At 37.0% G+C, this 26419-nt stretch overlaps 2 protein-coding genes across 3 annotated transcripts; one reads left to right on the top strand and one right to left on the bottom strand.

The window, feature by feature from the left end:
- Positions 1-680: 680 nt before the first annotated feature.
- Positions 681-8002, bottom strand: LYAR (Ly1 antibody reactive). The gene is made up of 9 exons (XM_042872105.1): positions 7927-8002; positions 7508-7694; positions 6275-6389; positions 5645-5752; positions 4310-4393; positions 3323-3668; positions 2991-3089; positions 2158-2243; positions 681-1836 (listed from the first exon to the last, which is right to left on the bottom strand). The coding sequence occupies exons 2-9, from the start codon at positions 7627-7629 to the stop codon at positions 1702-1704; spliced, it is 1095 nt and encodes a 364-aa protein (XP_042728039.1). The 5' UTR covers positions 7630-7694; positions 7927-8002; the 3' UTR covers positions 681-1701.
- A 52-nt stretch (positions 8003-8054) lies between these two features.
- ZBTB49 (zinc finger and BTB domain containing 49) lies at positions 8055-25616 on the top strand. Of its 2 annotated transcripts, XM_042871565.1 has the most exons (9): positions 8089-8138; positions 9527-9550; positions 9670-9839; positions 11517-12619; positions 17077-17123; positions 20676-20749; positions 21478-21560; positions 21650-21811; positions 23757-25616. In XM_042871565.1, exons 3-9 carry the CDS (start codon positions 9688-9690, stop codon positions 24422-24424), a joined length of 2289 nt encoding a protein of 762 aa, XP_042727499.1. In that variant the 5' UTR covers positions 8089-8138; positions 9527-9550; positions 9670-9687; the 3' UTR covers positions 24425-25616. The 2 variants fall into 2 exon arrangements, with proteins under 2 accessions (XP_042727498.1, XP_042727499.1); XM_042871564.1 differs by lacking the exon at positions 9527-9550 and having other exon boundaries at positions 8055-8138.
- Positions 25617-26419: the final 803 nt, after the last annotated feature.

Consider the following 26419-nt stretch of genomic DNA (forward strand, 5'->3'; position numbering starts at 1 on the left):
CCCTCTTCTGAAACGGTGACCACTAAACAGGTGATTATTAAGAGGGTAATTTCAATTGGATAGAGACATTGTTAGCTGCAGCAGTAAACTGAATCCTGAATGTGTTGTAAGTAGAAAAGCTAAGTTCAGACCTCTGAGGAATCTCTTAATTGTCTAATGAAAAAATATAGATTTCCTTTTCTATTATTATTTTTAATGTTGAGCTGCACGTCAGTAATGCAACTGTGCATGGACTTAAGTAGCATTTGAAGTGATCTATAGGGACATAGATTCCTCTACCATTCTGCAGTACTTCCAGCAATATTCATAAGGAAAAAAATACAAGTTCACAAAGCCTATTCTTTCTCTCTCCTTTTCTTATTATTTTCTTATTTCTTATGGTCAACAACATGGTCAACATTGTCACCATCATATCATCAACAAAACAACTTTTTATCTTAGGAAGATACAAAGAAAATGGCATAACTTGGAATGAATTTTAAACAAAAATTAAAACCTCTAATTAATTACTCCAACAAAACTACTTAAAATCTCTATATAACATTAATATTTGTAGTAAAATAAACAGTGAAAAGATAAATGGGAGTGTATTCATTTTAGTTTTATGTCCTTTCCTGTATTTGGGAAAAAAAAAAAAAAAAAGTAAAAATAAGCTTTTGGAATGCATTGAAAGAACTCAGTTTTCCCAGGGCTGTAAATAAACTTTATTCACATACATCCAAAGCCATTTTCATGAACTGGAAAACAACCATTTAGTGAAGAGAGAAACTTATTATGGACTTCCATTGTAATTTTTTCTTATAAACAAGACAAATATGTACTCAGAGAAACTGGACCCAGACATTTAACATTTTCGCACTTCTAATATATTCACTAGTTTTACAAATTCAGGTATTTTAAGATTTCTACCTTTTAACATTCTTTCAGTGACTGCAAAGTACAAAAAAATATATATATAGTTTGTGGATTTCATGCACAGATTTCTTCTGGGTTGGTTTGTTTCTTTTTTTGGTACAATCGTAAACTGACAAGATTTAACAAATTTAAGGTGGTATTTTACAGTCATTTATTTTGTTGGTCAATTTTTAGTCTAAGTGACATCACTTATTTAGTCAGTTGTAGTGCTAATTATAACACCAAGTAGCTATGCATGTACAGGTAACAGTCTTCAGATATTCACTGAATGTGCAATTTTACATACATAAATCTTACAGACATTGTAATTATGCACTTCACAGCACAAAATTAAGAGGTTATTAAAGTTACAGTGCATAAAGGAACTATCAGTCATACAATTTTTTTAACTGTATCATAACAAAACATTTTTCTACAGTGAGGTTTTGAATATGAAAATCCTATTGCTCTTAAAATAGTTTCTACCCTGGTCCTGATAAACATTCGTGCCTATAAATAAAATCCATTCCCGGAAGAATTTTAATATAGCTGTTGCCTGTTATTTTCAATGCCTCTTAAAACTTGTACAAAAAATAGACATTTTCCTTAAAAATTAAAAAAATATCTGAAACAGATATGCAGCACTCCTAAAATATTCTGCAGTAGATCTAGAAAAAGAAGATGAATCCAGTCTTAAATTCTGTTCTCTCATACACAAACAATTTGAGACCAATATATGATGTCTATCCACTTGACAGCAGGATTTGACTCAGTCTGCAATGCAAACATTATGGAAAGGATGAAAACTTATTTCAGGAGTTTCACTTTGTCCTTTAAAACTTTAAATTTGGGATTGTTGTTCACTTTCTTATTAAATATGATTAGAATATCCTCTTCTGATTTGTGATGTTCACCAGCTACTGCATAGTACTGAGCTATAACCTGCACAAAGAAAGAGGAACAGCTTTGAGTTAGTAAAGATCAGTTAAAGCAGTAATACGTTCATGTTACTGTATTAAAAGCAGCACAGATTCTATGTATTAAAATGCACAGATGCTACACCTCTGCAGAACTTGCCTCTGTATTCTACTGAGTTCTAAAGAACGAGTCTAGTTCTAGTCATTCTGTCAACTGATGTTCTGCTAAGTAATATCAAACATTTTTGACAGGAACAGGATTTTACAAGCTTCAGCACTACAGGAAAAAAAAAAAAATCAAGACCAAAGAAGACTTAAAACCTAAAAAAAGGATGGTGTACTGTACCTTTTTTCTTAGTTTTTTAATTGAAATTTCATTGTCTGGAGCCTGTTTCAGAACAGCTTTGATGGTTCCTTTCCAGTTGAATTTACCTAGAAAATAAGCATATAAAACTGTAAAGTATACTAGATCTTCTTGTGGTAGGAACCTTCAACCTACAACTCTTAGAACCAGTTCAGCTGCCATCACGGTTCACTGTTATCCTGCTGACTCTACAACAGCAGAGTGTCTTAAGCATAAAGTCAGGTAGGCTGTTTCTGAACATTTTAATTGGATGTCTGTGAAGAATCATTGTACAACATCAGCAGTTAGGGTTCAAGATGGCCTTTACTTAGCTTCTGTGTTTCAGCTATAAATCAGAAACCATTACATAATATGCAATCTGCATGTTCAAGGACAGGCATTCCCTAAAGATAATGAAGTGCCTTGTCTTATGTAAGCATAAACCAAGTCAAACACAGATAAACTCCAATTTATGATTTAATTAGAAAAAATGGTAATGTAAAAGACAAAACAGATACAAAGCTGCTAATCGTTTTTCCTCTGTGCTGGCCAAGGTGTACAGCAGCAGGGAAGAAACCTAATGTGGTGAAAGAAATATGCCAAATTCCTCACTGTCCAGAGAAATTAAGTGTAGCTAGCGGCTGCCAGCACAGAAGTAACAGAATTCAGAACTAGGTATAAAGTGTAGCACAGCCTTCTTCCTCTGGAACAGATAGGTGAATGTTATGATTGAGGCACAACTTCATGGCTTGCTAAGAAAGCACCATATTCTGCACAAGGTCCTTTGTAGCACAGTTCTGTAACCATCTAAACTTTCCCTTTTGGAATATCTTTACCTTTTCCAAGAGTTTCTTCATTGCCATTGGTGTTTTCTGTTTCCATGTCTTCTGACATGCTTTCAGTTTTCATTTTCTTTTTTGTGACACAGGGTTCCTCTAGAGGTGAAACACACACACAGAAAAAGTGATAAAACTATAAGAATTCTAGCTGCATAAGAAGTAAGTTTCTATTCTTGTAACATAAGCTTGTATTTGCTAAAATGTTCATGTTCTGTTAAATTTGTGTATTTAACATTAACTCCTTTTAAAAATTCCAGTGAGGTAGATTATTGATCTTTTAGGCACTGACAAAAGTCTAGAGACAAAAATACAGTTAGTAGGATAGATACCTTCTACATGTTTATATTTGCGTTTCCTGACATTTGTTTCCTCTTCTGTTTCATTCTGATGGCCGTTTCCATTCATTTCAAATTCATTCTCCAAGCAATCCTTCTGTTTTTTGGACTTCTTATTCTTTTTTGTTTCTGAGCTCACAGGCTGATTTTCTAATTTCAAATCTTTTTTCTCCTTCTTATTGTTCTTTTGTCTCTCTTCTTTTCGTTCTTTCTTACTCTTTTTCCGCTCGGTTTTACCATCTGTAATGCCATTTTCTTCTGCCATTGTTTTCTGCCCACTTTCTGCAAACTGTACTCCATCCTTCTGTTGTGGTTTGTCATGTTCTTTTCTACCTGACACCTTTTTTCAAAGACAGAGTATGACAGTTTTGACATGCCTTTATTGATAATTCAACTTTTCTCCACTACATCATTTCTGAAATACACCAACATCCTGAATTCAGCCAGGTTTATTACACAAGGTAACACCAGTAGTAAACACTGTGGCTTGATTCTTCTAACTAATACCCTCACCATCACAGCAGAAATGTTATCTTGCAAAAAAATCTTTGACTTGGCTTAATTTGTTTTTCCTATGTTTTACGGTACATGTTGCACTATGTAAATGGTGCACTTGTTGCATGGATCCATGTTTAAACTCCACTCTCAAGGCATATCAAGGCAGTATCAGAATTTCTAAGGGCACACAATCAACATGAATGCTAGAAAACATAAATGTGATGAGAGAAAACATTATATACTTCCAAAACTAAAACACTGTACTTAGCAGGCAAAGACACCACTCTGAAACACTGCTATTAACAATTAGACATCATCAGAATACAAGGAACAAGGAATGTGCAGATTAAAGAAGAGTCTGTGTAGTTTTTTTAAGACATATTTGCTAAAATTAAGGCAACACAAAGCTTTGATTTCTGCAGATAAACTTTTTTTTTTTTACTCATTCCTGTTGTACAATGTTGTACCTCTAATTTAACTTACATCTCCAGTTGCTTCAGAAAAAATATCCCACACCTGATTTTGCAAAGTGCTGTCAGTAACTCTCAAACTGTTCTTCATCCAGTTCTGTGAAGGAAAGAAAAAGAACACATTACCAATAACTTTAAAAAAATGCATCTCCTTTTCCTTTTTTTTTTTCTTCTCTTTTCTTCTTATTACCATATATTTAGCTCTCAAATTTAAGAATTTTGTTATTCTGCATGATGAAGATCTGGTTCGATGTTTATTCTCTACAAATCCCTTAAAACTAATGCAATTCTGTATAGCATATTGTTAAAAGTCTATGCCATGCCTGTCAAGTGCCTCACCAACTATAATCCAGATGAGATCAATATACAGAAAATGATATCCTCAAGCTTTTGAACAGAGCTGGTTGTATCTATGCCCTACTAAACCTTTTTACTGTTTGTATGAGCTAAAATATTAAAGGTTGTTCTTGTTTGTTTCGCTAGAGACAAATAATCCTTTAGGGATACCTGGGAAGGTTGCACTGGTAAACTGGAATAATGGACTGCAAAAACTTTTGATCTTTCAATGCAACATCTTACCAAAAAGAAAAAAATGATTGAAAATAGAACTTCCCTTGCTTAGAACGTTTTTGTCAATTTTGTCAAACTAAGTCTAACTTTCTAGCTAGCTCTCTGGCAGTAAGTTCACATCAGTTTTATTACATCCTATCTGAACCACCTAGAAGCAATCATTATTTTCTTTCAGCTTTACAAATTGAGACACAAAAAGAGGTGGAGAAGAGGCCAACTTGTAATTCTTGATATACCACATAATCACATATCTTGTGATACCACATAAAGTATTTGGAGTCTGCTGTGGTTGGGAAGCACACTTCAGTTAAGTACCCTGTATGGGAGAAGGGCTCAGAACACTAATCAACAGGAAAACTCCCTATAACAAAGTTTCTTGCAGCTCCCAGGCAAAACCTAAGCCACAGACATTAAAATTCTTTGCAAATATGTCTAAGAATATGGACATTCAAAAGCAATTGCAAAAAGAAAAAAGGAAGTATTAAAAAAGAACAAGCCTATACATCCAACCTTAATCCGTTAGTCTGGGAATCAACTTTGTGAGTCTCTGGCCTAATAACTAATTAAAATTGCATTTAGACAAACTGCATTTAGACACCTTTTATGAAAGGAGAAATAATTTACAAACATCTCCTATTTGAAAGCTGGCCATTACATCATCTACTTCCTGATGCTCAAAATAAAACAATTTGTCCCACCTTTCTTAAAAGAGAGAGACACCAGGGAAGTCTATTTTTAAGTTCACTGCACAAATTACTACAAAGCTCTTAAAACATACCTGAAATTTTACTTTTTTTCTTGGAATATTACCAAAGGAACGCATTTGCTCCAAAATGTTCCGCACTTTAGGGTTTATATTGGGTTTCTTCATTACTTCATGAATTTTCTGAACGAAGAAAAGCAGGATGAAATCAGTGAAGAAGCATAATGATCAAAAGATGCATGCAAGGTATGAAAGCTGGAAGCACACTGGACAAAAATCACCCACAGACTGCATAGGCTAACTGAAATCATTCAATAAGCTTCAAAATAAACACTATCCCGTAGTTTTATCACAAGCATCAGTTATCTGTATAAATACTCATACTGTGATACTGAGCAGAGGCAAGCAGGACTGCTCACTGATACTTTCTGTTGTACAAGTTACACTTTAAATTAAAGTAACATCATAAAAGGGAGCCCTGCACTCTGAAAAGTGCTTGCATTAAGAAAATGAACTCTCAACTGGCTGTTTTTTGCAAACTTTTGCAAATGTTTTTCCTTCTGGAACTAACTGTGAAAAACAAGCCATCTTTGAGGCCACAGTTGACATGCATTTCTTCTGTCAGCAGTGCCTGCTTCAGTAACAACAATCAAGCCAATTCAACAATCAAGAATTGCTTATATCAGTATACAGTATAGCCCTTACCTGAAGCCACTCCTGTTGTTTAGCATCTCCTTTACTAGTTTTGGCTTCAAAATCTTTTCCACCATACTTCTCATCTTCGGTTACACACTTCACATGGTCCTTATAGTCATCACCCCTGAACACAGATTTTCAACTGTAGTTCACTGCTCAGTCCTCCAAACAGACTCAGTGGTCAACAAATTGAAGTAGCAGCATCTACTGTTTACACCTCAATACTGCTAACACTTATATGATAGAAGTTCAACATGGTTAAAGTACCTGCTTGTAAGACTGCTTACATCAAATGTGGATACACTAATGCAGTAATAATTGTTCTAATCAATGCGTGTGGACCCTCAAAAAGAAAAAATGAATAACAATTTTGTTGTTGATAAAGTACTGAGAGAGATAAACAAAAACTGTGGATGCTCCATCCCTGGAGGTGTTCAAGGCCAGGTTGGATGGGACCCTGTGCAACCTGATGTGGTGCCTGATCTAGCGGCTGGGAACCTTGCCCACAGCAGGGAGGGCTGGAACTGGATGATCTGTAAGGTCCCTTCCAACCTAAGCCATTCTATAACTCCGATTATCTGAGGATGAGCTTACCTTCTTATGCAAATTCATACATTCATATTTAAAATGCAGATAGTAGCACTGCTGTCTTTTGAGTTATGAGAGGAGGCAAATTCACAATTTTGGATATCGCTGCCAACCTCACATAACCTCTGGCAATGTCCAGAAATGGCATTTAGTCTGCAGACCTGGACTTAATGTATATACTCAGTACCGATGACACCTTTATCTACTGCTGATGGCCTTTTCAGCAACATCAATCCTATCTGACACTTGTCAGTCTGACGTCCAGTTTGTCCAATACTACTCCAATTTGGCCTAGTATTAAATGGGGATGTTGGTGGCCCTGCATGTGGCAGGGGAGTTGAAGATTCATGATCCCTGAGGTCCCTTCCAGCCCTGGCCATTCTGTGATTCTGTCCAGGTGAAATCAGGAGAGGTGCACAAAGATGCTCTGGACAAGTGAGTGCAGTGCCATACATCTCCCTGCCAGCGCAGTAGAACTTCCAAGCCCTTGTTTGCAATTGGATGGTTGAGCCTGAAACAAACCTGTGTGCTTTTTAAGCAGAAATCTGAATTATTCAGAAATTGCCAAAGTTAGCTCTCACACATTGTAGGAAAACCTCTGACGTGTGACAACCACTGAGGAGCAAACAAGGCCGCTTGCCATCATTTACCTACCAGAAATCCTTGCCACAGTCCATGCAAGAGAGGCACTCACAGTGTCTGCAAATGTTCACGTGCTTTTCAACCTGTGTTTTCTTCACGGATTCCCCGCACGCGTTGCACGTGAAGACGACCATGGCGGTGAGGGTCAGCAGCTGCTATGAGGTGGGGCTGATCTCTTTCCTCCCCACACAGCGCAGCCCTGACGAGACAAGATCCCCGCTGCCACCAATTGCAAGGAGCATTCCAGCTCTTATCTCCCCTGTTTAACAGCCTCTCAGTTCGGCTTTCCCCTACGCCCTCCCTTTCCTGCTGCCCCCTCCCAGCCCTAGCTCAGGGTGTCCCCTCAGCGGCACTGCTGCATCTCGGAGACCTTTCCTCCCCCCACAGCTGTCGCTCTGCGGGCTACGATCCGCGGTCGCACCCCCTCTCACCACAACCGCCGTCTCCAACGGCTGCCCGGCCCCACACGTGCGCCCGTCGCCCCGCTTCCGCCTCGGCCGCCCCTCAGCGCATGCGCAACGCCCGCCTGCTCGGGGACGCAGCGGGAGCGGAAGCGGAAGCGGAAGGAGCGGCGCCGGAAGCGGTGGGGGGAGGTTGAGTGTGGGGTTGGCGCTGGGATGGAGGTGCGAGGTGACCGCAGCCGGTAAGCGCTGGGCTGAGCGGGACTGGCTCCTTCCCTCGGTCGTTTGTTAAGCCGTGCCGCGCTCCGCTGTCTCCTCAGCCCACTCTCTTCTGTGCCTGCCTCGTTCCTCGCTCTCCCTCTGTCACCTTCCGCCCTTCTCCTGCTTCGCGCTTAGGGAATTCTGAAGGTCTGAGGGGATCCTGAAGCCTTGATCTGCGCGTTAATTAACGGCTGTGGGGCTGGGGTTGCTCTTGCTTGTGAGTAGTTCGGAGTGGGTGCCCTTCTTCACGGACACCGAGGCATCTAGCTGCTGAGGATGCCCGAATTCCTGGGTTGTTAAGGGCTTTCGAAGCCCCCGGGGGGGAGACAAGCAAAAGGTGCAGCTAGTTTATTTTAAAGCCTGGTAAAAGACAAGGTGAAATAGGGGATAAAATGTACATTGCAATACCACTTCAATATGCCAGAAGGAAAGGAAATGTGTGTTAAGTGTAAGTTCTTTACAGAGAGAGTGGTGAGTTGCTGGAACAGGCTGCCCAGAGAGGTTGTGGATGCCCCATCCCTAAAGGTGTTCAAGCCCAGGTTGGATGGGGCCCTGGGCAGCCTGGTCTAGTATTAAATGGGGACGTTGGTGGCCCTGCATGTGGCAAGGGAGTTGGAGATTCATGATCCTTGAGGTCCCTTCTAACCATGGCCATTCTGTGATTCTGTTATGGAGCCCATTAAAATGGGGAACTATAGCTCTTCATCAGAATTGAAAATGGGGATAACTGTGCTCTTGTCACATTTAATCATTGTGTTTTTTTCTGCTTCATTTAATTAAGACTACAACTTAACACTGTCCTAAGATTTTAAGTTTGCCATTTGTGCTTACCAGTATGCAGGGCTGGAGTTTCATCCTTTTTAAAAAAAAAAAAAAAAAAAAAAAGCTTTGAACTCAACATGGATGTATTGTGTGGGATTATTATCAGTTGCGTTCTCTTCAACATGTTCAAAAAGTGACTTTTATGAGGCTGTATGTTTTGTTAAATCAAAGAATTGCCATTCTAGCTTGTCTATTTAACCAGATCTGTGAGAAATGTGCTTAGCTGCAATAGCAATGAATGTGCTACAAACAGTGCTGCTCCAGAGTTCACCCTGCTCAGTTGAGAGGATGAAACAAATGAGGTTGTCCTCTACAGATATTACTGTTTTATAGATCTGATATGGTTGTGCCGTATAATCTTGTTAAAGTAGTTGGCTTTGTATTTCCTATGGATATAGAGATCAGCATTTTTGCAGCACCGCTTGCATATTCTTGCAGAAGCTTTTTGTTGTAAGAGATACTTCATTAAAATCAATATCTTCCATAACTGCTGCTGCGTTTTCTGGTGAGTGATACTGTGATTGATTTTTATTCTTTTTTTAAACAGAGAAATGTCTTCAGAGCTCACAAGGCAAGTCTAAACTAGTGTTTCCTTTAGGAGATAAAAAATGGTAAAAGTGTTGTTCGTGTTCTAAATTCATTTTGTGAGTTGATATTTAAAGTTCATTTTAGAATTTTATTTTATTGTAGGTAATGTGACTTTCTAGCATGGACACTGTTGCTAGCCATAGTTGTCATCTACTCCAGCAGCTACATGAGCAGCGCATTCAGGGTCTTCTCTGTGACTGCATGTTGGTGGTGAAAGGTGTCTGCTTCAAAGCACACAAAAATGTGTTAGCCGCTTTTAGTCAGTATTTCAGGTATGTGGCAGAAATTTCTTTTGGTTAAAAAAAAAAAAAAAGTGAACTAAATGCTGTTTTTTGAGGTTTTACCTGAGAAATTGGTTTAATTATTTTTTTCTGGTAGTTGCACAGAAAGTAACTATTAGAGTGGAAGGTAAAAAGTTAAACTATTTGTCCAGAGATGAACCTACATCAACTATTGTACCTAATTAAAAACAGAGAGCATTCTAATTTAATTTTTGGGTATGCCTCATTAACTACTACAGTGTTTAACTTTGGAAATTTTTTGTTCTTTATTTGCTTACAGTGCTTCATACAGGGGATTCTGGCATGAAATACTGCAATCAGTATTTCAGTATGCAAAGATAACTATTTACATGAAGTAGTACTGAATGTAGTAGTACTGAATGTGAGCTGAGCCAGACAGAAACAGTTCATGTTATCCACTTCTGTTTGGTGGTGTCCAAGACAAGATTTGATTACATAGGTAATACTGAACCTCTGCATAGAAGAAATTATCAGAGAGACAGTACGTGTTTTAAAGTATGCAGGTAGTTCATGAAGGAACATCACTCCCCATTTTTCTCCCCTCACTGTAGCCCACCCACTGTTGATCTCCCGGAGGAGATCCTTTCAAAACTGCTTTCAGTTTTGAACCAGAGGAGATTCTTTCAGAACCTAAAACTGCTTTTCATTAAGCCTCAGCTACCTTTTGTGTAAGATTCACTGCTCACTGATGTTATGTCCACCTTTCAACAAACCTAATTTGTGAGTTAACCCATGAAGATGATATATTCATCATCATTTTATGGGGGAGAGTCAAGTTAGAGACTAGGGGTTTTTCATGAAAGTGTGAAGGTCCTGGCTGAGGCAGAGCCAAGCTGATCAGTCTAGGACTGGTTATGCATATGAAGAGCTACAGCTTTGGTGCTCTTGTGAATTCAGTTACTTTGAAGATAAATTCAGTGTGTGATGGTTGGACTGCTGGTTTATGCTCGTATACATTTACTCTTTTTTTTCTTCTTTTACTTGATTCTCATTCAGTACCTGGTTATTCAGCACCAAATTTTTTTTTGGTGTATGACAGAAAGGATTGAAAATAATGAAAATAATGGAAAATGGAAAATAATGGAAAATTAAAAAAATAAAACTTTACTATTACCGTCCTCTTGTCTACTTGCATAAAAAGAACTAATGAACTGTCTTTAGTAAGGTTCACTGATAATGAGTGATAGACAAACTTGATTGCCAGAAGAGAGCAATTTTGCTGACTTTGGGATCTGTCTTATCTTTTTACTGACAAATTTCTCATGTCCTAATTGCTATGATGGAAGGGAAAACGCCGTTCTGGGTTTGTGGACTATTGCAGACAGTCCATAAATACATCCCTGCACCAAATGTTTAAAGAGCATTGGGTAAGAAGCTGCGAGTATAGGATAAAAAGAGTCTGCTGCTTTAATTTGTACTTTAAGTGTAACAGTGTAGGAATAATAGTATGAAAGAAATATTTGAGCAGTTTTGAGAAGTTCATCTGCAAAACCACAACAGATTTGCTAAGACCACATAGCACAAATTTTTTTATTCATACCAGACAGTCTGTTTGAGATGTTTGTGTCTGTATATGTATTTTTTTTCTTTTCCTACAAAAGTGTTGTGAATTATTTGTGTGTTTGAACATCTACCTTATTTTGTCAGGACCCTTTTTCAGAATTCTTCAGGCCAGAAGAATGATGTCTTTCATTTGGACATTAAAAATGTAGGTGGGATTGGCCAAATCTTGGACTTCATGTATACCTCCCATCTGGATCTTAGTCAGGACAATGTACAAGCTATGTTGGATATTGCGCAATGCCTTCAAGTGCAAAATGTGCTGAATATTTGCCACACCTTTTTAAAATCTTCTACAGCCATAGAGCAAACAACCACCATGCCTTGTAATAGTGTATTTTCCCTGCAGAGTAGTTTGAGTGCAGATACTAGTTGTACCAATGACAGTTATGGAACAAACTTATTACAAGAATGTTCATCCGACGCACAAGCTAACAAGGTCTTGGCTGACCACCATTCTCATACATCACAGTCTGTTAATCTTCACACACCCTCAGGTGATTTACAGAAGCAGTCACACAACTCCATAGATGGCAACTGCACAGAACTTCCTTTTAAGCAACCAAATTACTATTATAAACTGCGCAACTTCTACAGCAAACAGTTCTATAAGCAGAATGCTTGCTCTAATAATGAGAGGGTAGCAGAACATTCCTTTTCTTACAATACATCTACAGAAATAAACACAGTACAGAGTTCTTGTCCTGTCAGTCACCCTGAATGTATTCTGGAAACCTCTGAACATTTACCATCAAACTTTCTGGTTCAGCCCTTGAATGAAGCCGCTCCAGATCAAGACACAGAAAGCATGCTGTTGCAGCCCACCAAGCAGATGAGGCTGAAAAAGGCAGTACACCTCAAAAAGTTGAATTTTCTGAGATCTCAGAAATCTGCCGAGCAGCACCCGGAGCCTAAAGGAGATGACAGTAGAATAACACGAGTAAATGAATCTGTAAATGAAAGTACCATGGGTGTGACCAGTGTCAGAGTTGCTGAAGAAAAAGAAGCTGATGACTCGGTGAATTCTGAGAATTTTGAACAAACTGTTGAAACTGAAAGATCTCAAGGTCCTTTGGAACAAGAAGGACAATCACAGACTCTTCAGTCACAGAGGCAATATACTTGCGAATTATGTGGGAAGGCTTTCAAACATCCAAGCAATCTGGAGCTCCATAAAAGGTCTCATACAGGTACAGTTACCGATAACTTGGTCTGCAGACCAAATATTTGGATTGAGGAGAATGTCTTGTGTCTCTTGATTCAGAAACATTGGTTTAGAGTATGCTTTTAAAGGTTTTGTTTTGTTTTGTTTTTTTAATGTTTATTTTCAGTGAATAATCATGTAGTAATAAAGACTGTAAGACTGAGTTTATTTTAGTTTAGAGTTTTTATTGTATTGAAGATTCCTGCCTCATGTTTGTTTCTGGGGTGCTTTTTTAAGGAGTGTTGTGTGTTATTTTAATGGAAATGTCATTTTTGCCATTACTTTAAAAGAGTCAGGTTGTCCAGAAGTCTTAAGGCAGATAACAACAAAAGTGCACGTGAGTAGAAGAAAACATTGTAAAGCTTCTAGGCAACTGCAGTCCTTTCTTCATTGTGATTTATTCATTGTAAAATAGAACTGATTGGAGCTTGGTAGTCATTTCTTTTTAACCTGTAAAATATATTCTTTCATGATATTTATCTAGAAAGTAATACTCCTGTAAGCAAGTAAGCTACAGAATGAATGGGAATTTTGAACTTGCTTTGTTTTAAATACTTATTGGTAATATTATTTTTAAACCTAACGTAGATGTAAGTACATTTTTATTGTATTGAAAAACAAGACCGAGTCTAATTTTGAATTAACTAGTCTGTCTGTTCCATTGAATTAGCGTATTCTATTTTATTTCTACAACTAGGAACACTTTTTAAAAGGGATTTTAAAAGGTACTGTAGCTAGTATTATAAAAGGTATTGTAGCTAGTCAAGTAATACCATTGTTTCCATGTCCTTGAGATGGCACTGTTCTCAATCAGTACTGTAGAAAACTTTTTGCCCTTCTCTTCCCCCATATTAAATACACAAATGCATCTCTCTAGGTCTTGTCAGATAAACGTCTCTTTGCAAATGAGCGTGGAAGGTATTGCTACCTTGACAGTAAATGAGTCTTTCTTAGCAGACACTAATTGCTTTTGTTAATTAATCCTGAATATTATGAATTTATTTATCCATGTGATTAGTAGAAAAGAAAGTCAGAACCTGAAAATATGAACAGTTCTCATTTGTCTTTTGAAGTTTTTATTCAGTGTCCTTGAATGCATCTGCGTATGTGTATTACTTGTAATACTGTATTAATTTGTTCCCCCATGAAACAGTTGCATGTGTTTTATCTCCATCCTCTCTTTCTTTGACTTGCGTTTTGAATCTGTCGTTGAATTTAGGCTGACATTACCAAGTATATTTTAAAGTCTTATAAATTTCAGGAGAATAGGTGGTCAGATAGAAGATAGGTGGGACTTCTCTAGATGCTCTGAGAGAGAGAGACTCTGAAGTTGGTAAAATGAGAGTTTTTGCTAGAGAATAAATGTGGAAGAGAGACTGCAACTGTGAGAAACATGTTGTAATTTGCTGTTAGATATCTTAATCATTGGGAGAAATCTAGATTTTGTGAGTCGTGGTGTCCATAGACTTCTTGATTGTTTTAAGAGTGCATTGCTTGTACAATTGACCTGTGTTATTGTATGCTTCTGAGTCTGGTAAATCATATAAAGTAATTTTAGAAGGTGTAAGGTTAACTTTGATCCTTGTGTAATGCATTGTAACTTAAATGTTAAGGGGATGGACTGGGTACTAAACTATATATAGGAATCACTTCAGGGTTCCTGACAGAAATGCTTTAAAATTTTTGTTTCTGTAGATACAGCTGCATATCAGTGAAGTAGAGTCTATTGGATTTGACTTGACTGAATATTGTAGTGTGTTTTAATTAGCGTGACTTCTGTGGTAGAACCTGTCTGGTTCCCTCTTACACATTGCTTACCTACCTAGTAAAAAAAAATAAGTTATTAAAAAAACATTTTCAGACAATATGTCATTTTTAATCAATGGAAAGAACTCATAGCAGGATTGCAAAAAACAGAAAAAGTTACCCTGTCATGGAATGCAGTATTGATCCCCAACCTTTTCATTCTGAGCTTTGCTTGGACAAGTTGCCAGTATTCTGTGCTTAGTGGGTTATGCTCCTCACCTGTATGTTCTGTTCAGGAACACTGCTGTTGTCTTTCTCCTGTGGAGCTCTGTTGTGCACTTTATAATTATTTCATCTTGCAGCGTTGAACAAGATGGATATAACAGAAGATAAAAACAGAAATCAGTTCAAGGGTTAAGAAGTCTCCTGGATGTTTGTTTAAGCATTATCACTGTTGCAGCTCAGTTACTTTCCTCCCTCCCTCCAAACTTCTCTACTGCTGTTGATCCATCAGTGGTCTTTGGGGAGATGAGTGTTGATCTCAGATAAGGTTTTTAGTTTGGAATTTAATGACAGACATAATATCATACTGTAGTTTAGCTTAGAAGAATTCTCCTGGAGGTCACGTAGTCCAAATGCTCTGCTCAAAGCAGAAATTAGATTAGGTTGTTTTGCTCAAGACCATGTCTAGTCAAGTTTATATTATCTTCACAGAGATTCCATAGCCTCTCCTGGAAAGGAGTAGCAGTGTTCACCATCCAATGGAGTAAAGAGTCTTTTCCTGTATCTGATAATCCAACTTGTCTCTGTTGCATTGTGTCTTATCACTTCAAGTATCTGGTTTCATCAGTCCTCATTAGATGATTGTAGACAGCTGTAGGATTTCCTGTTGGCCTTCTTAAGGCTCCAGGTATGGTCTCAGCAGTGACAAGCAGAAGAGAATCATCTTCAGCTTACTAGCTGCACTCTTAGTAACAGCCTAGGAAGCCACCATCCACTCAGTGATCTAGCATTGCTGCTAGGCTAGAATTTGTTTTTGCAGTAGGTGCCTGATATGCTTGGTTGTTTAGAGTTTTATGTAGGTGTAGAAGAGTTCTCTGAAAATTGTCTGGATGTTTCTTTAACGAACCGAACCTTTTTGTTCTATCTTTATCATGGGAAAAAGAAAACTACTAAGTTCATTGAAGCAAGAGTGTGCATCAGTACAGTCCTAGTGGAATTGCATACAAACTCCAACAGTTATTTTGAGGAATTTGAGCCTTTGATTTCTACCTTATCCCTTCCGGTTTTTGTTTTTTTTTTAGGGTGGATTTCTGTTCAGATAACAATCTTTGAGTCAACAGTAACTTTTTTTTTTTTTTTTTTTTTTTTAATATAGGTCATTTCTGCAGGAATTGCCACTAATGTTTTTTGTGTTCCTTTCCAAATTACCTCAATGCTTTTATGGCTGTCAGAAGCCTTCCAGATTGCCAGAGTTCTGATGTCCTGATGGTTTCATTCATATTTGATTTGTCAGTATCAGAATTTCTGGTTATTTGCATATTTAGAGTCATAATAAAGTCAACCCTCTCTGCTACTTACTGTTGAGTTGTTGTTTTATTTTGTCTTATGTTTGGATAAAAGCTCTCTTGAAACTTTTTCCATTCTTCAGTAAGTAGGAAAGATTGATTTAAGCTAAGTTTTTCACATATCTAGAAGACTGCTGCCTGTCTGTGAGGCCATATAACTATGTTCACTCTGATTTAAAATCTGAGGCAATTGCATTTGGTCCTAGATGCTGAAATGATATCACATGTATTTTGCAGCAGTGATGGAAAGTAGAACCTCGGTGCCTGGATATTGCAGGTGGTACTTCTAACACTTCTGAAGATGGAGGAAGAGTCACAGTGCAGAAATATTTGGTGGAAAATAAGACTACAAATGGCCAAGTGGTGTTCTTGAAAATCTGGAGAATGCTTGTTAAAATACATAAATGAAAAATTATAGACTGATTTTTTTGATTTGTCAGCAGGATGGAACGAAATGTAAGACCTCTTTTTCCTTCTGGAAATACCTACGGTTTTGCACAGTGACATTCTAGGTGGAACATCAAGTTATTTTTAAATGCTGGAGTGGGCAGGTTCAAGAATACAAGTTTTGGATACACAAATTCAGAAATATTACAGTTAATTATCAGGTACTGCTGAAAGGCAAATACGCATTTGGGGTCAGTGAATGGCTATATGCTGATTGGAGGCATATGGTACTCATTGAGCAGGGAAAACTGAATCCTCCCAAATTTGTGTTCCATATTCTTTTTTAAGAGAGGGTCTTTGCATGTACAAATGGAAGGACCGGTGCACTTTCCATAGCTTTTGTTGTTGTAGTAGAAACCTGTCACCTGTTCTGTTCCTAATGGTATGGTACTCCTTTCATCTGGACAACAAATATTAACAACAACGAAAAAGCACTCCTATTCATATCAAAGCTCTTCTGTTTATTTTGAAATATAAATTATGTTTCTGAGAAGCCTGCCTTAAAAAGCTTCATGGTAAATGCTGTACTTCCTTCTTAAATTTCCCTTTAATTATACGGGTAAGTGTCCTTTGGGGGATGTTTTTATTTTTTACATTAAACACTTTAAAAGGAAGTGTACAAATTTGACATGTTTGTATTCTGCTGCAGCTATTAGAAGTTCTATCTTCTGTTTCTTTTTAGGTGAAAAACCTTTTGAATGTAACATTTGTGGGAAACACTTCTCACAGGTGGGAATATTTTATATTATAGTACTTACACTTGAAAATTAAATGCATCCATGTCCTGATTCTAAAAATAAACTTGGTTTTGTGTCTGTAGATTAGATACTTTTTGCTCAGACAGACTTGACTTTTTAGATAAAATATTTAAACATCTTATCTGAAAACAACATGTTAAGTGCTTTAGATGTCTTTGACACGTTTTGTACCTTTCTGCTCTCAGTAGATGCCTGTTATGTATTTTATCTTCAAACGAATATTTATCTGTAGGAGCCACAGCCAATTTGGAATAGAACTTTTGTTCTCAGGTTGTGCTGTTGCCTTATGTTTAGGAATCCACTCTGAATAGTGTTTTTACATAACTGTCTAAAAAACATGAAAATTTCATATAATACATTGTATTCACAGTGCAATTTAATCTTTGTAAGTGACATAAATTAAGCAGATTTTTCTGATTTGTCTAGAAAAATGAGTGTCTACATTTGGACTCCTTTTTCTTCTATAAATAAGTACAGCATAGTCTATCTGAAGTTACAAAAGTCAGAATTTTTAACAAAATGCTCATGAAATTCCCTACTTATACACAGGGCCTAAGCTGTAGTTGTCTTAACTTGCCCTACTATGCTTGTTTACTATTCTGAGTACAACTTATTTATATTTCTAGAAATAAGTTGCCTAGTTGTCTTGTCCTTCAAAAATTTCCATTTCTTTTCTATTTTCTTATTTGGAATATTTATGCTGAACTGTGGGAGACAGTATATTTTTATGCCAAGATTGCATCACAATTATCAAATAACTTTGTTCTTCCTTAGGGGTCCTGGTTTAAGGATTAGACTTACAGGGCCTTTAGCTTCCCACCCACGTGTGCTTTGCTTCTCTGGCCTGTTTTGCAGCTGACCAGGGGGCTTCTTTGATCCGTGTATCTGATGCAGTTGCACAATCTGGTCTGGAACTGAATATATCCTGCATCCAGTGAGCAAGCTATCATCAAGCTATTCTGAGCAAATCTGGATCTGCTTGTTAGCCAGAAAAAAATTTACCTTTTCATTAATTTGGATGGCCGAGCAGCCACTCATTAAAAGAAAAAAGTGGGTATTCACAAATTCCTTTAAAAGCACTTCTGGCAAACATGGTGATTTCCTATATTGTAAATCTTTACTGTGTGGGAAGAGGGAATGAAAAACCTTCGTGTATGCAGTGTATATGGCAGAATGTAAGGCAGCATGCATTTTTCCTCTTTAATTTAAAATGAGAAAAAAATCAAATTTCTGCCTTTTAATTTAACGCTCTTATAGAACTTCCCTCCCTTTTCTGTTATCATGCTTGTCTGGAGGAACACTCTGGAATCTGTGAACTTTCAGAGTATGAGCCACAAAATTCAGTCTGTGTATTACACTTCTTGTCATAAATAGGAGATTGCATACTTCTGAGATGCTTGCTTCTGAATCATGCAAATAAGCAAAAGCAAAGTAAGTTTTGAGGATGATTACTGTTTATTTTTTGTTGAAAAGGCCATCTCAGATCTTGTTCTCTGTTACAAACTTCTCAGCTTGCAGACACAGAAATAGTAAGGCTTTTCTTATTTAAGCTTTCACTTTCTGGACACAATGCAGTTGTTGTGTTTGATATGCCAGCTCCTGTTTAATTAAGCTGAAATGATGTTCCGTTTGGTGGAATGTGAAACAGAAACTGAAGAAAGCAGGGAAAATTAAAATGGCAACTCATAATGTGGAATAACCACAAATGATTTTTTGAGAGAAAGGGTTCTTTTGAACTTCCAAGCTTGCATCTTTCCCTACTAGTAAGCAACATGTTGCAGTGTGGTCCTCTTCCTTGTGATCTGGGATATCCTACTTACTGCCTCACTGCCTCCTGCAGAGCTCCTTTTGGGAGCTGATAGGTGTCAGTTCCTTCTCCTTAAAAGCATGCCACTTGCAAATAGAGCAGGTCTACTGTATCATCTCCAGTCTCTGAAATTATGAAGAATACTGTGCAACCAAGATCGGTAAGATGATTATTCTAAACATTTTCTTTCACTGAAATCCTCATAAAAGTTCCCTTACATCTTTTTGTTTGGATGGCATATTGTGCTTTAGCCAAGATTGTATGCAGTCTTACAGATTTAGGAAGAACACAAGGTACTAATTTTTTTTTCTTTTTTGTATTGTCTTGGATCAGTTAATAACAAGCTCGTGCCCTCATTAGCAAGAAGTGATACAGCATTACAATTAATAGATCTGCTTGCTGTTATCTGTTAAATACTTTTATTGTGAACCAAAACTGTCTCTACTGGAGGCTTTTCAGAATAATTGTTGTGCTTCATATTCAGGCTCTCTCCCAATCTAGAATATCACATGCATTTCTATTTTGTTTGGTGGCATAAATAACAGTTAAGGTACTGTCTCTTGCATGCTGCTTTCCAAAGCACCTCTGCAAAAAAATCCTCAGTCTTTGCAGAGTACAGATTACTTGGAGAAGTCAGTTCAATCCATTCTCTCCTACAGAAACAGGTAACCAATGCCTCTCTGTTTCCATTTCAACATCTGCCTGAAAAACCTTACAGGGTTAAAGAAAGTTCTCTCAGTGTGTACATTCATTCTTTTAGTATTGTCTTGCATGCGTGTCTGCAGTATTTGTTTTGTATATCATAAGCTGAGATTACAGTGATTGATTGTCAAAGGTAATTTATATCTAAAGGAGTAGGAAAAAATTACTGAGGTTTTTGTTGACTTGCTGTGACTGAGGAGGATGTGTTAATCTTCACATTCCCATTTTTCTTTCTGATAGAAACATCCCTTTAATATATTTAGCTAAAATAGACCCTGGAAGTATGCACACGCTTTTTTCTGAAACATCTGCAGCTCTTCTATGGAGATGAGCTGTATCTTGTTCTTTGAGCACTGGACTCTTAATGGATTAACCACTCAGAAGCACTGAAAAAATAAGTTGGCATTAGTGACGTGGTTTTGTCAAATTGTCATTAGCTGGCTTGCCAGCAGACTGGGGTGATTTTTACAGGACTGGGGGAGGAAAGACATGTAATGAAAATTAATTGGCAGTAATCCTATTTGTTCATTTCTATACATCCTATTCCATTTTCTTCTAATGTGGGTAAATATGGCTTTGGAGCACTTAGCTCTTAACTCTTCTGTGGATGGAAAAGTGTTTACTCCTTTTCTTTACCTCCTGCTAGGTGAATTTAGGCATCCTGTTATGTATTTTGTTTGTAGCTCAGGGAAAATGAGACAAACATAAGCCATATTACTATTAAATTTTCTTCTTGATTGCAATCTAGTTAGTGTCATTTTTATTTATAGCTGGATCTGTTTTCCTGAATGTTAGATTCCAGACTCTTTTTCTCTGTTCGTGTCAATACATAATTGCATACATAAGCAATTTGGACTAGAAGTACACGGTAATCTCAATTTCTACATGCCTTGTAGTCTTAACTGTCTCAGAATTAGAAATAAAAAGCTTGTCTCATAGTTAACCTAATTGTCTTTTTATCTGAATACACCAACAGGATATTTGAAGTTAAATGTTAAATCACTGTTCCTTCAGGCAGGTAATCTCCAGACTCATTTACGTCGACATTCTGGTGAAAAGCCTTACATTTGTGAGATCTGTGGGAAAAGGTGAGTGAAATTGGTCATTCCAGTGAAGTTACCATGTTAAAACTTGTGTTTTCTTTAGTTGTGATAAAGTAAGGGCCAAGAGCTTAGGCAGTGTGCTGCTAAATTTCATAACAAGACATTAGGTTTATATACTGAAATATGTAAGCCTCTTGTTGCAGGTCTCATTAATAAGATGTCACTACATATATAGTCTGTGGCCTCATATAAATTTTTATGTTGGCATCTTTAGTTAAGGATATATATACTGTTGTGTGTACTTTGAACAGTCTGATGCACAGTAAATCTTGCTTTTCTGTACCTTAACCTCAATTTCTGTTTTCATTACTTGATCATATCATTTCCTTTTTTATTCCATTATATGAGACTTACACAGTATAGAACCTTGACAGATTTAAGCAAAGTATTAAATATTTCTTCCTCCTGCTAACAGGTGAAAAAGAACAATAATTTAGGAATATTATTAGCACTCTAGACTATGTTAAATGGAGGAAATTAATAACATTTATGGAGAAGACTTTTGTTTTTTTTTCCTAGCATAAATTGAAGTAGGCATTGCCAACTTCAAAATGTTTGTTTCAAATGTATTAATTTGGGCATCAGGGGTTTAGATTTTTTTTCTTCAGAATATCCGATATTCATTATATTTGATTTCCATATGGTTACAGTTATATTTAGGAGAATATAGGAGCTTGTGAACCCAGTTACACAATTTATATATTCTGTTACAGATTTGCTGCTTCTGGGGATGTTCAGCGTCACATCATCATTCATTCTGGAGAAAAGCCTCATCTGTGTGATATCTGTGGCAGAGGTAGGTAAGAATCAAAGCTTCTGCCTCTTAAGGTCTTATGATTTAAATGTGATAAGTCATTTTAGACTGTGTCTGTCATATTTTTCTAGGGTTCAGTAACTTCAGTAATTTAAAGGAACACAAAAAGACTCATACGGCAGATAAAGTGTTCACCTGTGACGAATGTGGAAAGTCATTCAACATGCAACGAAAATTAGTAAAGCACAGAATCAGACATACTGGAGAGAGACCATACAGCTGTTCAGCATGTGGTAAGACTTACTGTGTGTAGGCTTGGTGTATCTTAGTTTTTTTTAAATAACTAACGTTTACAGTGTCAGCAGAATAACAACTAAAATGATTGTAAATTGAAATACCACATTGCAAAAGTTTCTAACAAAATCTTCTGTCTTGTATCTTTCATATCATCTGGTGTACTGAACTGTTGCAACTATCATAAGTTCAAAAGTGAATTTCAGTTGAAGAATACAGGAAGGAAATAGGGAATCAACATGTATGTGTTTGCCATAGAAATACTGATACTGTCTGTTCATTTTCTAACTGAAAGCTTGGTTTGGCATCACTTGGCTATCAGTAGAATCTTCCTTCCTTCTTGCTGGTTAAATGCTGCTGAGGTTTAACTGGAGTCAATCATGGAATGATAGTAACATTTTGCTACTTTGCTTCAACTTCTGGAATAAAATCAAAACTTGATTAAAGCCTCACTCCAGAGAACATCCACTTTCAAAATCTACTGCGTAGATTTTACTTCCAAATGGTTTGAAAATAGCTCTTTAATCGGTGATTCATCCTAGTATAATGTGGTTCTGAGAAATTGCAATCTATCCATATCTCATCTATTACTTAGCATCCTGCAGGCTACTTACTTTTCTGCCTGTAGGCGCTATATTGATATAATTTCTTTCATGTTCTGAGGAATCATCTTTAGAGGAAGGTATTCACCATATGATAATGTCCTACTGTGGTATGTTTTATTGATAATGTCCTCAGGCAGCAGCAAAAGCTGTAATTATTAGATCTTGCATCAACAGGAGGAAATACAGACATGCAGGATGTGAAAGAATAAACAAACCTTTGCTTTCCTAGTATTTAAGTGGATTTATTTTCCTCTTGTTTTCTAGTGGTCTTTTGATCATTTTTCTGTTTTAGCCAGGTAATCTTCTGAGAGCAAGAAATACACAAAGGAGATTTGTTCAACTGTTATGAAATTCGCAGAAGCAAAAAGCCCACATGTACTATTCCAGTAATTTGTAATCTCAACTTTTACTGCTTAGTGGCTTTTCTGAAAAAAAGAAAGCAGTAGAATGAAAAGTATGCCAAAAACAGACTGCAGTTTCAGTGAGCTTTCAGATAATACAAATGATTTTAGTTAGTATCTGTCCATACAAAACAAAGTAGTCTTTAACCTAGGTGGAATGAGAAAATCACGAAGACGTATTAAGTCATTTTTATTCTTCCAAAGAACGTGAGGTGTCTGGATCATATTCTGAAAATTAATGCTTCCTCACTCAGTTGTGCTTCTACACTTTGCCTTGGTTCACACTTGGTGTTTTTTTTTTTTTTAATTATGATATGGTAATTGAGTTATTTGAGCCTGTGGTTGTTAACACAGGCAGACAGTCTGCTATTTTATTGTACTTTAATATTTACAGCAATTAAAAAATGGTTTTGATGCATTCTTTGTGTAAAAAAAAAAAAAAAAAAAAAAAGAAAAAAAAAAAGAAAAAATGGACTTCTGCATTATGCTAGCTCACAGTTAACAAAATAGCTGACTTATGAGCATTTTAAGAGTAGTTGCTCTCTAATGAACAAAGCATTACTTTCTATGATGTAGTTCTAGCTGGAAGAATATAATTAAAAGCACGCTGCTTTACCAGGCAGAGGACTCTCATTGATCTTCATTTTATACTTTTTTTCCCCACCACAAAGATTGAAACAGATTGAGAGTGCTCACAATTTTCAAATATTAATGGATATTCCTTTCTCTGGAGACAAAATCTAAAGCACTGGAAATACAAGACAGAAAATCAGTTCAAGGAGAAGAAATAAGTGATTTGTAGAAACAGAAGAAACCCTAAATAAAAGTACACAACTGGGATGTACCATAGCTCATCACTTGATACTTTCTCTAATTAGAGCTTGTTTTTGTGCTTGTATTAAGAACAAAATCATAATGTTATCACTTCTGTCTTGTAGGGAAGTGTTTTGCAGGCTCTGGTGACCTGCGTAGACATGTGCGGACGCACACAGGAGAAAAGCCCTATACCTGTGAAACTTGTAACAAGTGCTTCACTCGCTCTGCTGTTTTACGGAGGCACAAGAAAATGCACTGCAAAGCCACTGATGAAGGTCCGAACACACTAGATGAATTTACTCAAGGGATTGAAACTTCTGATCTTGACAAATCTCAGAGCTCTGACTCATTTGGCCAAGAAATGTCAGTTACGTTGTTACCAGTGTCAGTTAAATTTCCCATTCGTCCAACTGCAGGTTCAACTGAATTTGGCAGTTCTGCAGATTCTTACTGTAAGCTGCGATCAATGATTCAACACCATGACTCAGCAAACCAACAGAAATTGAATGTGGATTCAGCTAAACTCCAGAAAGCTCAGACACAGCAAACTCCACCACCATATGCTTATGCAGATGTAGATGGATCTTCTGCTGAAGAAACGTTAGAGTCTGATAGTATTTCCATGATTCGTTCCTCTATGGTTAGTTTGGACAGTCACTGTAATGATCCTCTAGGCAGTCGAACATCCTCTGTTGCATACAAGAATACTGAAGGACCATTCTTCTCTAGCATGACCCTCTGGGGTTTAGCTATGAAGACTTTGCAGAATGAAAGTGAATTGGAGCAGTGAAGGGTCAAGTAACTAAATCAAAAAATTTTAAAGGCATTTCATGCAGTAGATATGTCTCTATCCTGATTACACTGCAGTGTCAAGAGGTCTGAGCTTGTTCTTCAACCCACTAGCTTGAGTACTGGTAGAAATCAAGATGTGTGCCCAGAATACAGTGTAGGCTGCCTTTACACTGCTGCTCAGTAAAGTTCTGTTCTAGTTTTGAGGATCTTTGTTCTTCTGTGACTACAATATGTAGCTGATGTACTAAAATTTACTATTTAACTATCTTTAAATCTGATAATAGGGGAAAGGAGAGGCCAATGTCTAACTTCATTTTATGAGTGCAGTTCAACTGCAGACCATCAGAATGATGTGAGGATATACATAGGTTGCTCCGAGAGTAATGCCTCCTATTAATTACCACGGAAACTACAACAGATACAAAGAGCACAAGAACACTGTGTGATAGAAAAAGTTCTGAGCTACAAAATACTTTTTTTTAGTATTAGCTGTGCGTTTTTTCAAGCAGTGAACAGAACCTGCATGTCATACTAAACACAATCTGCATGGGTATCTGGAGCGTGGCCTGTCTTTCACATCACTGTTGCCACTGCTAAAATGCACCACTCACTCCTTCACTGCACTTGCATCCACTGTTTGGTCTCCATGTATGTTCAGCAAGTATTGACGGATGCAAATGGGCTTAATTTTTTCCTCATGGAGGAAGTCAGCAATGCACTTTTTCTTCATACGCACTTCCATGTCAGACACCATTTTGTCAGATTGTCCCTCTGCTGCCATCAGTCACATGGCAACAAAATGTAGCGGAATATTAGTGGGAAGATTCAAGTTCTGCTGCTCTACCCCCATCATCTGATGTCATAGGCTGATACCATAAAATAGGAAGCATTACTTTCAGACCAACCCTTGTAGATGTGACAAGTGGAAAATATTGAACAAATCCCTGGTGAACTTGGGTTTGAAAAGTGGTTTTCTTACCAGTAGGACCATTGGTTTACATGACTTGAGTATTGTGATATTAAAATTAAATGTTAAATATTATTTGTGATAGTGCAAAGTAACTGTATATCTAGAAACTTTATTTTTTTTACAATAAAATCTTTTTTAGTATTTTATAAACTATTTTGCATAGAAGATTATTTGTACGATGAAGATAAAGATCAGGAAATTCTAACTTAATTTGAATAAAGTGAAGATGTTTTATGTTATATCTTAATTGCTCAGTGTGTTTCATCTTTTTATAAAAGCTTTTCAATAACATAATTCCATCTATTCTAAGTATTTTTACAGTGCTGATGGCAGTATAAAATAAGTGTAGTCAATGCACCAGTAAATTGCCCTGCATTTCGGTGAATTTGTGTAAAACATCTGCTAATTAATGGAATGAATAGATTGAATGAAAGATAAAAACTTTGCTTACAGGCTGTTTCCTCTTTGCTGCTTAGAATGGTTGTATTCATTTTCAGTACAGATCTTCTGCTTTTTTGTTGTTGTTGTTTTTTGTTTTGTTCTGCTTGTCACTGCTAGTCTAACTTCTTCCAGTCTGTCAAAGTTTTAGCATTGTGCTGTCAGTCTTTACAGTAAAACATTATTTAGATACTGCAGTTTCTGAAAAGAAAATATCCTTGTACTAACCTGTTTTCTGAAGTTCATTCATAGGGTGGAAAGTCTGTTTGAAGTACATACCTGTCATTTCTTATAAGGAGTCTCAGTGTGCACTACTAGCAAGACAGCTGTAAGTACTGTATCTCTAGCATTATGTGGGAGCACTGCAAGACTTCGGAGCTGCATTTGCATGAAAAATGGTCCAGCATTTATTGGGACTACAAAATCATGCAAATCCGAAACAGCTGGTTAAAAATTTTGCTTGTGAGAGGAAGTGGTTTGTAGTCTGAAAAGTAGATTTCAGTGTTTTTGCATCTAAATGCATGCTAAAAAATCTGATACTGCCACTAATTTAATAACATCAGAGTTGCTCTGATGGGGGGGGGG

This window comes from Lagopus leucura, unplaced genomic scaffold (assembly GCF_019238085.1).
Source record: "Lagopus leucura isolate 7727_CA_CO unplaced genomic scaffold, USGS_WTPT01 Super-Scaffold_100004, whole genome shotgun sequence".
In the NCBI taxonomy this organism is placed as follows: domain Eukaryota; kingdom Metazoa; phylum Chordata; class Aves; order Galliformes; family Phasianidae; genus Lagopus; species Lagopus leucura.

Coding starts and splice junctions, on each gene's coding strand:
- LYAR (XM_042872105.1), bottom strand. CDS start 7,629: ATGGTCGTCTTCACGTGCAACGCGTGCGGGGAATCCGTGAAGAAAACA. Junction 5,753..6,274: donor AACAACAGGAGTGGCTTCAG/GTAAGGGCTATA, acceptor TTCTTCGTTCAG/AAAATTCATGAAGTAATGAA. Junction 3,669..4,309: donor TTTCTGAAGCAACTGGAGAT/GTAAGTTAAATT, acceptor CTTTGAAAAAAG/GTGTCAGGTAGAAAAGAACA.
- ZBTB49 (XM_042871564.1), top strand. CDS start 9,688: ATGGACACTGTTGCTAGCCATAGTTGTCATCTACTCCAGCAGCTACAT. Junction 9,840..11,516: donor GCTTTTAGTCAGTATTTCAG/GTATGTGGCAGA, acceptor TTATTTTGTCAG/GACCCTTTTTCAGAATTCTT. Junction 12,620..17,076: donor CCATAAAAGGTCTCATACAG/GTACAGTTACCG, acceptor GTTTCTTTTTAG/GTGAAAAACCTTTTGAATGT.